The sequence below is a fragment of the Sus scrofa genome, chromosome 5, assembly GCF_054392235.1.
Source record: "Sus scrofa isolate SSC_HxYL_T2T_F1_AM1 chromosome 5, Sscrofa_HxYL_maternal_Yorkshire_Landrace_v2.0, whole genome shotgun sequence".
Lineage (NCBI taxonomy): Eukaryota > Metazoa > Chordata > Mammalia > Artiodactyla > Suidae > Sus > Sus scrofa.
The window spans coordinates 82,726,668-82,739,958 of NC_139387.1; the positions used below are offsets into that span (position 1 = coordinate 82,726,668).

The 13,291-nt window shown below is 36.0% G+C and overlaps 1 protein-coding gene across 4 annotated transcripts in view; it reads right to left on the reverse strand.

Moving 5' to 3' along the window:
* The window catches only part of NELL2 (neural EGFL like 2), a 333,105-nt gene that overhangs the window by 188,986 nt on the left and 130,828 nt on the right, over window positions 1-13,291 (reverse strand). For all 4 annotated transcript variants that reach the window (XM_084957200.1, XM_021092577.2, XM_084957201.1 and 1 more), the window contains 2 exons: window positions 6,707-6,798; window positions 3,014-3,116 (listed from right to left, as the gene is read on the reverse strand). In XM_084957200.1, the coding sequence (XP_084813326.1) occupies window positions 3,014-3,116; window positions 6,707-6,798 (195 nt within the window). The remainder of the gene's footprint in view (window positions 1-3,013; window positions 3,117-6,706; window positions 6,799-13,291) is intronic.

The window sequence follows — 13,291 nt, forward strand, 5'->3', positions numbered from 1 at the left end:
CCTAGGCAAACTAATAGAACACAATTTTTGCAGCTGGCTTTTCCATTCTTGACTTGCTTCTGGTAATATAGTAACACTCTTTAAAAAGAAATGAATGTGATCAGGGTTTCTCTTGACATCTGAATGGCCCTATTCACAGCTTCTTACCCAAATTTTGTCCTAAGCAACTTTGACTAACTTCTATGATAGTCGCCTCTCTCATCTCTGAGTAGCTCCTGGACACCATCAGTGCACTGAAGATGGCCACAAATTTTTAACACTCCTCCTATCATAGTGGGGTCTATTTCCCTTCTACCCTTTGAACTTGGGCTGCCCTTTAACTGCTTTGATCAATGAAATCTGGTAGAAATGATGCCATGTCAGTTCCAGACCTCATCTTTAAATGCCACAAGCCACCATTTAAGAAATCTGATGACCATCTTGTTGGGGAGACCATGGGGAGAAGTCCTGCAATTATAAAGAGAGGGAGAGACTTCTGGCTGTGCTCAGCCTTCCTGTCATCCTAAGATACTCAGCATAGGTGAGGCCATCTTGAACCCTCAGCCCAGCCTAGCATCTACCTGAGTGACCCCACTATGTGCAGCAGAAGAATCACCTGGCTAAGCCTTGTCAGAATTCCTGACCCACGAAATTGCAATATACAGGGATATCTCAGAGATACTGTGGGTTCAGAGTCAGACCACTGTAATAACATAAATATCACAATACAAGTCATGCAAAAATTTTAGTTTCTCAGTGCATATAAAGTTATGTTTATGCCATACTGTAGTCTCCTAAATGTACAATAGCATTACCTCTTATAAAGAGTACTTCACTTAATTTAAAAATACTTTATTGTAAAAAAAAATGAAAACCACCATCTGAACTGTCAGCAAATCATAGTAGCAACATCAAAGATCAATGATCACAGACCACCATAAGAAATGAAAAAGTTTGAACTATTGCAAGAATTACCAAAGCATGACACAGAGACATGAAGTGAGTAAATGCTACTGGAAAAAAAAAAATGGCACTGACAGACTTGCTGGTTACAGGATTGCCACAAATCTTCAATTTTTAAAAACCATAATATTTGGGAAGTATAATATAGCAAATCACATGCCTGTATAATAAACTGTTTGTTGTTTTAAGCCACCACACTTTTGGGGCAGTCTGTTATGCAGCACAAGACAACCACTCAAAGTGTGGCCTTGTTGACCAGTAGTTACCTGGGAGCTTATTAGAAATTAGAAATGTAGATTCATATATATGAATATATATATGGAACTGAATCATTGTGCTGTATGCCTGAATCATTATAAATCAACTACACCTCAATAAAAAATTAGTAAATAAATAAATAAACACAGATTCTTGGGCTTGACTCCAGCCCCACTGGATCAGGATCTCCACTTTACTGACATCCCTAAGTTATGAGTATAGACATTTAAGCTTGAGAAGCTCTGGTATAGCCTACCTTTGGCTGCCAGAAACACTCAAGTCAAGCTGTAGGTTGTGAGTCCAGTTAGCTTTCAAATCAAGTGATTAGGATGAGGGTTTTTGTTTGTTTGTTTGTTTGTTTTTGGCCGCATTCACAGCATATGGAAATCCCAAGATTGAATCTGAACTACAGCTGTAACCTTTGCCACAGCTGCAGCAGCACCAGATCCTTAACCCACTACACCACGATTGAACCCACATCACCTTAGAGACAACACTGGATCCTTAACCCACTGTGTCACAGTGAGAACTCCTAGAATGAACATTCTTAATTCATAACAAATTCCGCACATGCTCTGCGCAAGGCACTGGCTCAGGAACTATGAGGATGAAAACTCTAGCAGCTCTTCTTATTTGTCTCTTTGATTACAGTCCTTCTGAGTAGTGTTCCTCGGTTGCTGAGAACTACCCTGACAGCTCCCTGAAGGGCAGACCAAGTCTTAAACCACTTCGAAATTCCCAAAGGGCCTTTCACAGAAGTGAGATTTTTAAACTCTTAACTGCATCTATGGAGGAAGGGGCTAAAAAGAAAAACACTGCACCACCCTCCTAAAAACAGGAGAGGGGGATCTTATGCTACTTTGAAGAGATGACGTTAAAAGGAAAAAAAAATGCTATGTTTTGTAAAGGTTCTTTTTCATACTTTTTTCCTATTTAAGCTGTATTTAGCACCAACACAAAGGCTATTATTAAAACAAGTCCTAGTACCTTATGTAAGGCAGTTTGCTATACAAACTACATGAGTTATGAGCCCCAAATACATCCCAGGTGTTATACCAGGTATTAAGAATATAGAGATTAATGTAAAGATGCAGCCACGACCTCAATGTGCATTGCATAGTCACTACAAGAGATTCACAAAAATATAATTTCATGATTGGTAGAGATCATAAAAAGTTTCATACAATCAGTCCTTTAATTTAATACTTAAATCTATAACCAAATACCAAGTTAAAGTACATTTAGTGATGGACAACTCACCAACTTTTAAGCAACCCACTACATTTCTGAAAATTTTACTATTTTCTAATATTGAACTAAAGGTCTACATCCTTCTACTTATTGGCATAGGCCTGTCATCACAGAGGCGTCACAGAACAAGCACTGCACATCTGATAGCCTCTCTCTGCTTGGCAGTATAGAAGCGTACCAGTGAAGGTGAGTGGAATGGTGAAGAGAAGAATATAAAATGGTCAACATGGGAATTATGCTATATCAATTACCAAAACAAACTGAAAAGAAACCCCACCTTCCTGAAAAAAAAAATAAATAAATAAATAAAATAACTCAGTACTGTTGCATAGATGTTTTCAACAGTGTCATGTTGACTCAGCACCAGTACACAGAGAGATTTAGAGACCCAGAGCTTGAGACAGGGACAAGACACCCAGCAGAAATGCATGGGAACATCTTGATTTTAATTCCAATAGTCTTGGGAAATAATTTGCTTATAAAAAGTTCTATTTGGTATCAGTTGCACTAGCCTCCTAGTATGACTCACGCACATAAATCTTACTTTACAGAGAGGTCTTACCTTTACAGACTTTGCAACAGCTGTGAGACAAGGTAATCTGATGAGACTCTGGACAGTCCAGAGCTGGACAGCTAGAGCTCTCAACCAGCTTCATGGTCTGGTCCTGTGAGACAAAAGAATACAAATGCTTTAAACTTGTTAATTGGGACTCACTCAGAAGTTTCCAGATCCAGTATGCAAGAAATGCATGAGAGTAGAATTTTCATCCTGATATAAACTGCACAGGTCACAGACTCACTTGCAAAATGACATTAAATCACAACTGGAAAGTCTTTAAAGTTGAACAGACATCTCTGAGAATGGGCCCATACTACACCACAGCCACGACTTCCATTTGCCAAATATCAGGGTAATCCTAAAAGATTCTGTGAGTTTACAACATATTTGCACATCCAGATGACAATCACAATGAAGATACAGCTTGAATTAAATCAACAGCTCACTTTGAAAAATAAGTAAATAAATAAATAAACAAATAAATACTGGGCTTTTTAAATACTCTCATTTCAAAGTTTCCTAACCTGTTATAAAGAGATTCTTACAAGTGAATCTAGCAAGGAATACTGTGAATTTTTCACAAAATTATAAGGAAAACAATGGCAGGATTTATGTTTCTGGTGCATCAATGGCTAGTATATTTTTCTGGGACACACCTGGCAGTTTAAAAATTTTTCCTGAATGAATGAATAAATCAATGTAAAATGATTATGGTTCTAATGACCAAAGTCGGTAAAATCCTTCCCAAAGAGAAGCCAAAATACAGAACACTTTTCTGATAAATGTAGTAGCACAGCCCTCAAACTTTTGGTTTCTATACTATCAACCTTCAATCTCTTAAGAGTGAGGGTCACTGTGTTACATCATGCTTACCAATACAGAAGTAATAAAATAACCATTGGAAGGTAAAGGCTTCTGTTTTAATGCTGATCAATAGCTTAAGTTTTATTATGTCTTTTCTATAAGTACTGCTTTTATTGCAGAAACACTCATTTCAACATTTCCCTCTTCCTGGCTTCTCTATGGAAAGGCCCTCCTCCAAATCACCAGTATCTCTTATCAAGAACGTAGGGGAACATATGCATACAGGGGGTCAAATGCTACTCTTCCTTTGGTTTGACGGTAATATCCATGCTGAAAATCTCACTTTCAGAACCACACTGTTTTTCTGTTTACTATTAAGCTCACACACACCCCAGGATACCTTTTCAAGGCCACAATACTGACAAGCAAGGACCACAGAAGGACTAGAACTGACAACCCAGAAAATGGAGGCCTGAGAGAGCTGTCAGTTATTTAAAGGTGTAGATACAGAAGCTCAGGAACCTGAAGGGAGAAGAAATAATGGGGGTCCTTAATGTCAAGAATTTAGTTAAGAATTACAAGAGCTTATGAAAATCTGCTAGAGCTGTGCTATAGAATCCAGAGCCACATGGAGCTCTTGATCATTCATTGCAAGTGTAAAATACATGCAATATCTTGATGCATTAGCATGGTTAAAGGAATGTAAAATACTTCATTAAGAATTTTACATTAGTTACATATTGAAATGATAATATTTTGGACATATGGGGTTGAAATTATAGAACATTTAACCCAATTAAAATCACATGTGTGGCTTGCATCATATTTCTACCAAACAGCACAGCATTAGAGGGTAGAAAATGGTCTTTTTCTTTAACTAAATAAAAGGAAATATTTGTTCATTCACTCAACATTTACTAAGCACCTGCAGAGTTCTCTGTACACAGGCTTCTCACTAACTCAATTTAAAATAAAATCCGGAGGGAGAGGGACAGACTGGCAGTTTGGGGTTAGTAGAGGCAAAGGCAAACTATTACATTAGAATGAATAAGCAATGAGGTCCTGTTGTATAGTACAGGGAACTACATTCAATTACTTATGACAGAACATGATAGAAGATAATATGAGAAAAAGGGATATATACGCACACACATATATATACACACATATACACACACATGTATATACATACATACATACACACACACACATATATATGTGTGTGTTTATATATATATATATATATATATATATATATATATATATGTACATGACTGGGTCACTTTGCTGTAGAGCAGAAATTGGCAGAACATTGTAAATCAACTATACGTTAATAAAAATTTTTAAATAAATAAAATAAAATCACTTTATAGGTATTTTAAAATCAAATAGGAAACTATCTCAGTAAACTTCTAAATCATAATTATCATGTTATGGAACACACTAGTCAAATGAAAAGGATACATACACACACAAAGTGGAGAATTTTCAAATGATCTCACAATTTTTAAATTTAGAGCTGATATTTCAAAGTTAGAGTTTACTTAGGAACCAGCTGACAAGTTTTCCACCTACTTAAAGTACCATATCTCTGATTTCCTTGGTGTTACTAGATGTCATTCAGTCTTCCATGACTTACACCTATAGTGGGAACTACTCCACTCAAAACAGCATTGCTGAAGGGATGCTAATGGGGAAAAACCCACCTTGAGATAGAGCTGCAACAATTCATGTTAATGTTCCCCACGCCTCAGCTCCCTTAGGACAGGAACCTACATCCTGGGAGAGCTGAAGCCAAAGGAAGCAGCCGGAACACCTTATAATGGGCACGAAGAAATTAGAGCTTTCACGTTCCAGATATCAAATCTGTCATAGTTTTGCCTCTTTACGTCTCCTCCTTGCTTTTCCCAAATGTCTTCCAACTTAAGATGCATGACGTATACACCTGGCTTTTTTCAGCTTCAACTCATCTTGGAAAGGTGTGGAGGATTTTCCTTTCCCCAACACTTAATGATCGCATGAAGGCTCACAGTTTATTGCAAGCAGAATAAATCACTTATCTAAACTTTCTACATAATCTATGCATATGAAAATCATCCCCCAAAACCATGTACAGGAGGTGTTTAAAAAAGAAAATTAATAATCAAATGTAAATGAAAACCTAAGGCAGAAACTTTATATGCAGACAGTTCCTCCAGATAGAATATGGCTGGAAATGTAATATTATGGTCAAGGACTATAAAATGATAGTTTATAAAAGGCGAATATGAAAAATGTTATGAAACATATATAGTTTTTTAATTAGTAGGTCAAGAAGCAGAGTTAAAATGAATCATATTTTTGGAAATATACTTCAAGAGACCATGAGAGTATATTTATACAGCATTTCCTTTCAAAGCATTTAAAAGATTCATCCCAAAGGGATTAAGGTCAATATTAGACTCATCTCTATTTAAGAACTGATTTTTATTAGGTTAATTCTATGTTTTGTTTTTAATTGGACTGAGTGATATTTATCATATGAATCCAAAATGAACCAAAACTAAGAGTGACAACAGGCTGAATCTACCTTTATCTACACCTTTTTCAAAATAGCAAACAAGGAGCTAATTTGTATTTGGAGACTATGACAGCTTCACAAAACTTTAATTTGACAAAAAATGTTTTTATTCATTGGGGAAATTATTTTACAACCACCAGTTTACATGATTGCAAAAATAATGAGCATTTCAACACATCTGAGCTATAATTAGTTATCTTAAATTTCTTAAATTTTCTCTTTAAGAAAAGAGAAAGCTTTAAAGGTTTTATGAGGGTGAGATTTTTAAATAAACATTTACTGTGTTTATATAATTGACAGAATTTTGAAAGACACATGAAGAGTTTCCTTACCTTGCATTCATAGAGAACACACACTCCGGAAGAGGAATAGACTGTATTTCTTTCTCCTTCAAAGTAGGTTTGTCCTTGGAATTGGCATACAGCTTTGGAAGAAAAAATACATATATATATATATATATATATTTTAATTTTTCATCAGAAAAATAGCTTATAGGTGTTGAGATCATCTTGCAACAATATCTCACATGTTCTTATGCCTTTTCAAGGTGTTTGAACAACTATAAACGTAAATTCAATCCAATATAAAGCATATGTAGGCTCAAGTTATCTTCATGCCCATTAAGTTCAGAGAGTAAAATGAGATTCAGAGAGGATAAGGGGCAATGGCAAGACAGAATTAAACTCTGAAAAAGGAATGCCCTTTAGCAGACTCTAAGCCAATTAGTTGCCTGCTAGATGATGTTCCACTTAAGGGCACAATAAGCACGTGCTCAGGGCAGCTACAAAGTAGGGGCAACACAAATATAAGAAAAGCTCATTTTTATAAACAATTACAGAATTTTAAAAGATAAAATTAGAAACTGTTTTAATTTCAAATACATACATATAAATTTTACATTTTATGGGGTAGTATTATTTTAATTTGTAAGTAGAAATGGGTTAGGGTACCCTATTTAGGATGTTGAAAGGTCTTAATTTGGGCCTGCCTTGCTTCCACCACAACTAAATAAAAATTAAAAAAAAAAAAAAAAAACAGAACTTTGGGAGTTTCCATTGTGGCTCAGTGGGTTAAGGACCTAACAGCCTTCATGAGGATATGGGTTCGATCCCTGACCTCGCTCAGCAGGTTAAGGATCCAGCATTAACCTGGATAAACCTAAGCTGCAGCATAGGTCACAAATGTGGCTCAGACCTGGTGTTGCCATGGCTGTGATGTAGGCCTAGCTGCAGCTCCAATGATTTAATCCCTAGCCTGGTAATTTCCATATGCCACAGGTGCAGCCATAAAAAGAAAACAACAACAACAACAACAAAAACAAAAAACCTATAACTTTGATTTGATAGGGAAAACATTGTGAATTGCTGAAAATGCATAGAAAGTATCAAATAATTTTTTGAGACTTTCAAAATATTTATAATTCAGACAAACATTTAGCCAATGGGAACTGTTCGCTTTTTTAAAAGGAATGTTTCACACTACCCAACCCTTGACTCATCACCTAAACAGAGAGAGATTTACCATGAAGCTAATTGAGCTTAACCTTAGGCATCCTTCCCTTCTAAGACTCTGAACCAATTATGTTTAGCAAATTTGTACTGTTTTTCTTTCAAAGGGCACTCACTACCGTAGATACTTTGGAGTTCCATAACAATTAGATCAACCCAAAATAATTACTTTAAAAGACCAGAGGAAGTGGTCATCTGATAGGATAAAACTCAGAAGTTTGTTAGCCCTATTTGCTAAATCCAATTTTCAACATTAACTACACAGATTTTACAAAATGGGTATGGACATTTCGTTTTAATTCCACTGTGAGTGTTAAAAAACAAAGTCCCTGTTCAGAATTTATATATCCCATTATCTTTAGAAGTATCATGTTGCCTATAAAATTTTATAACAAAGAAATGAGACACACTTCTCTTACTAATATTGAACATCTATAATATACGGTTGGGCAAATATTCATATTTAATCCAACTTTCGTCTTTCCTACAAAGTTAACTGATTATTTAAAAGGTGTATTTTTAAATAATGGAAAGCATGCACATTTTAAAAGCCATCCTTCAACTGATCTCCTTACTCAGCTTTTATTAACAAATTTCACTACATAATATATATTACTAGCAAATTGACTTTAAAGTGTTGGAGCCTGCTGGAAGAGAATACAACTTACTTGCATAAATTATATTACTTAAAAGCTGGCTGAAGCTTGCTCACTCATGAATATTCAAAATGAAACTACAGATTTGTCAGTTGCATACTATCATCTTATGAATTAAAATAGCATGTGCATTTACTTAATGACCTGATTGATTATAAAATATATCTCTCCATCATGTAATTTTTAAGAGTGTACTTTTTTTCTTACGTGATTCAATAACCTCAAAATACCAAGAGCTGGCATATAGCATGTTCAATTATTTTTAATAAGTACCACATTTTATAACATAAGGGAAATAAATACAACCTTCTTACTTCTATTCAGCACCCGCCAGTCAAAGGTTCCTAAGCCTATTATATTATACAACTTGATAACTGCAGCCTATTCAGGTCCAAGGGTATATTAAAGAAAAAACTGATGCTCCAAGTCTTTTTCTTAGAACAGAGGGACAAGGAAACACTATAAAAAACACAAAGGTAAATTCTCCTTATACAAAGTCTTATGATAATTTAATATTCATGCAGAGCAGATGGGCCTTCTGTTCTAAACTCTTAATTCAAAAGACTCAAATAGGCAACTTGTGAGACAATGGGGCACCAAATGGAGCTTGGCAGAGAGAGAAGCACAAAAATGAATGAGATCACAATTGCTTCACTTCCTTTCAAGCAATGAGCACAAACATGGTAAACTTGGCTTAAAGAGAAGACAGGGTGAGTGATTTTTGTCTCACTTCTTTTTTGGCCAATTGTGATTCTCCATACTTCTGAGGTTTATCTCAAATACCTAATAATTCCATTAGGTACACCTTCCCTAGACTCTTTAGGGGAAAAATGTTAAATTCAGAAATCTATAAACATTCCTAAAATTACAAGGAATCCTGAACATACCATTAGAATGTCTCTGGGACATAGGAGTAGATTGCAAGAGTGAAAGTCATATGCATTTCTTAATACATTTCACAAACGTGTACTGACACGTCCTACTAACATACCGGGTAGTCTATGAGGTACTAGGATTCAAAGATCAAAGATACATGGTTCATCCTCTCACTACTGAGTAGGGAAGACAGACTCATATACAAGTACCTATAATAAAAACCAAGCTCCTGTGCTGTAACTGAGAAATTCATAAGTTACAGGTAAATACAGGAGACCAAGTGGGTAAACTAGGAAGGAACAACCAGATCAAAGCTGAAGAAACAAATAAGGGCTGAAGAAGGACCCAGACTCTGGCAACGATAACAATTCATCATCACCCTAGGGCTAAGGAATAAGGAGAGGAAATGGTTTTACTGAGCCCAAGGTGAGCCAGAGTTACAAAGAGGCAGTCCAGTAGGAGCTGAAATCATGGGAGACACAGGCATCACCAGAAACCCAGCCAGGTGCAGGGAAGGAACAGGGAAGAAACGTGGCCAACTCTCTCACCTCCGGCCTTCCAATTTCCTGCCAGTGTCTCCCACTGGCAAATCGTACCCAAAGCCCACTGGCCAGGAGACCGGGTTGATGATGCAGTCTGCAGAAATCTAGCCCCTGGGCACAGAGTGGGGCAGAGAAGGAGAGAGAATGGAACAGGGAGCGTGGGTGCCCAGGAAGAATAACCAACCCCCCAGCACAGGTGGCTAGCATAGTAATTCAATTTAGACCATGAAGGGAAATAATTTACAAAGATAGATGGTTTAGAAGAGCATGAGAGTGGAACACAGTACAGATACATTGTGAAGAGGGAAAATTGAGACATTTTAAAAATTCAGATCCATTTTAAAGAAAAATCCAGATAGCTTATCAAAATGAGGTCCATAGGCAAGAAGAAGGCAAGATGAAGGAACTGAGCCCTGGACAGACCAAGTGTCAAAACAGAGAAGAGGAAACAGATCAGGTATCTTTCCCCATCTTAACCAAGGTCAGCCCCAGAGATAATAATAATCACTGTGGCTTCCATATTGACTCCAAGAAAGTCTCTGGAATTTCCTAACTGAATTGTACCTGCCTGCTTACCATTCCCCAGTAGAGTATAAGGTAAAAGAAATCACTTCTTTAACAAAACGACAAAGGAATAATCATTTGCTGTATTGATTGTTTTCTTCTTCTTCTTTTTTTTTTTTTTTTTGCTGCTCCTACAGCATGTGGAAATTCCCAGGCCAGGGATGGAACCTGTGCCACAGCAGCGACCCGGGCCACTACAGTAAAAATGCCAGATACTTAACCTACTGTACCACAAGGTAATTCCTTGCTTACTTCTTTTATTTAATTGGATTCACATGTCCATAGTCAGAAGCTTCATTTCTTTCCTACTTTGTGTGTGTGTGTGCTTGCTGGTGTACATACATACACACACACAGATATATACAGCATTAAGTTTCACATGACTTAACTGTGGATTCCTACATCCAAATCAGTTACCAGCTTAAAGCGAAATTATGTCAACTCGGCTGCATTGTCAAAGCTCTATGCTAAGTACTTTACTGAGTATACCACATACATATCTTTTAAGATACGAAGCTTCTAGAGGGATGGGTATTAATTCATTCATACAATCCTATCATTTTATGGCCTAAGAAGCTAGATGCCCATGAAGTCAGTCTAAACCATAGCACTGCACTGCAGCTACTCAAGTTATTAATGTTAACCAAGGTCAAATGCATATTTTCTATGACTCTGGTACATACTGTATCAGAGAGTACCATTCACATCGTGTGAATTATGTCACTTAGAGCAGTCCAAAGACCAACCTATTAAGCCACAGGTAGGGAAATTAAGTAGAATTTGGGGATACTCAATAGGATGCTATAATAACTGGTACATGTTTTACCAAAGCTATATTAAACATCACTAATAACATGGTTACTAGCACCATAATTATGAGACAATCTGTAAAAGTAATTAATGTTAATTATTTTCACTTACTCTTCCCCCCATTTTAACAATTAACAAGAAATAGGAAAACAGGAAATGCTATAGATGCAAATTTGAAAGTCAGTTGCAAAAAAAGTAAAAAGGAATTTATAGAATAGATTGAGAAGTGGATAAGTGAAAGAAGCCAGTAAAACTCTAAAAGTCCTAAATTGCGCATTAAAATCCTGATTTACTGGTCATTAATGCAGAGATAGAAAATGTAGATCCTGCTAATGAGATTTAAATTAATTTCCACAAACCTTTGTAGAAAGAATTATCCAAATCTATCTAACAATATTTTAGAATATAAAAGCAAAAAAAAGCATATATTTCACTTTTAAACATTTCCCCCTTCACTACATATTTAGCTTTTCCTTTTTATTATGGAATTGAAAATACATGAATCTACGCTAAACTTCCCTGTTGGTATCAACACCTTTAAAAATGATACGACACAAAATTAAAAGTTACAAATACCAAGAAGAAAACCAATATAATTAATTCACCTAGGTGAGAAATGAAATTTATGATTTCTTTAAAATTCTCTTTGAAAATACCAGGTATCACTGATCTTTAGATTGTTTAAGCTGTTAAGGGCAGAGTTGTATACAATAGCGGCTTTTGTGTGGTGTTTTCTGAAGTCCTTATTTCCTCTGGGTAGGCTCTTAAAAACCCCATGTACAGTGGCAGTTATTTCATTTCGAGCCAACATGATCGTTATTGGTTAGTGATTTACAACCTAAAGCTGTTGGATGAGAAACTATGTCATCTGTAATTATGTACATTTATATTTTTATTACAGCTTTTAAAAAAAGAGTGTGAATAAATGTATTCTTGAAACAGGCTAAGATTCTGTGGAATCAAACAAAAAAAACCTAAGTGTTTCAATATTCTTAAAAGACTCCAATCAGCCATGTGGCATTTATCCAGCCCACAGTCTTTTTTGTAAGCTGGTCACACTTGGAGTCAATTCTTAACAACATGGTTATAATAAAAGTTTTGAGGACTAAGTACTATAAATTAATTTTCCCTCTTCTATGAAGCTTAAATCTCTATTAGAGCACTGAACTCATTTTTCCTGTCCTCTAGTTGGTTGTACACTTTTTTATCTTTCCTGCATGAGGCAGGAACAGTGTCTTATTTGCCTCTGGATCTTATATTTAGCACCTAGCACTGACCATGGATAATAAACTCTAAAGATTTGTTGAATTTTTTTTAAGTTCTCTTCCAGCTCTCTGCTTGATGAAAAGCCTGAAAACAAGAAAACTGACCTCTCTGATCTTCACATTTCCTTCATATTTGGCCTTATCCTTTGATTTCTGCCTCTTATAATGAAAGTTCTATAAATTGGGTCTCAGAAATATTTTGCCCTTTCTGTAAAATAGCAGCGTACTTTCCACTGGAGTAGAGCAGGAGCACTTGAAATGGAAACAGGTCTGTCTACAAATTAATGAAAAGTAACTGGCTACTGTCAGAGCAGTAACTTATTAACATGAATAATACAAGGCAACATACAAGGGAAGTCTGCTTGGGCAATTTAATGACAAAACTTTCTTCTTCCTCTACATAAAACCAATTTTTATGAGCCAACGCTATTAAGTGATCAGAATTTCAGTATTTAAATAATTCACAAATTCATTAATTATACATGATTGCCTCCTTTAACTAAATCTCATTAATTGTTTGGGAATTTAGTTGTTTGCCAAAGTAATATAAGAGTGTTAGTAAATGAGATCATGAGGAGAGATGAACAACTCATCTTTCCCATCCTATATACATATCATGTCCTTGGGCTCCTAAAGGACCAGAGTGCTTCTCCTGGGGGGCCTTAATTTAGGTCAGTAGCCTGTTCTTCCAAAAAG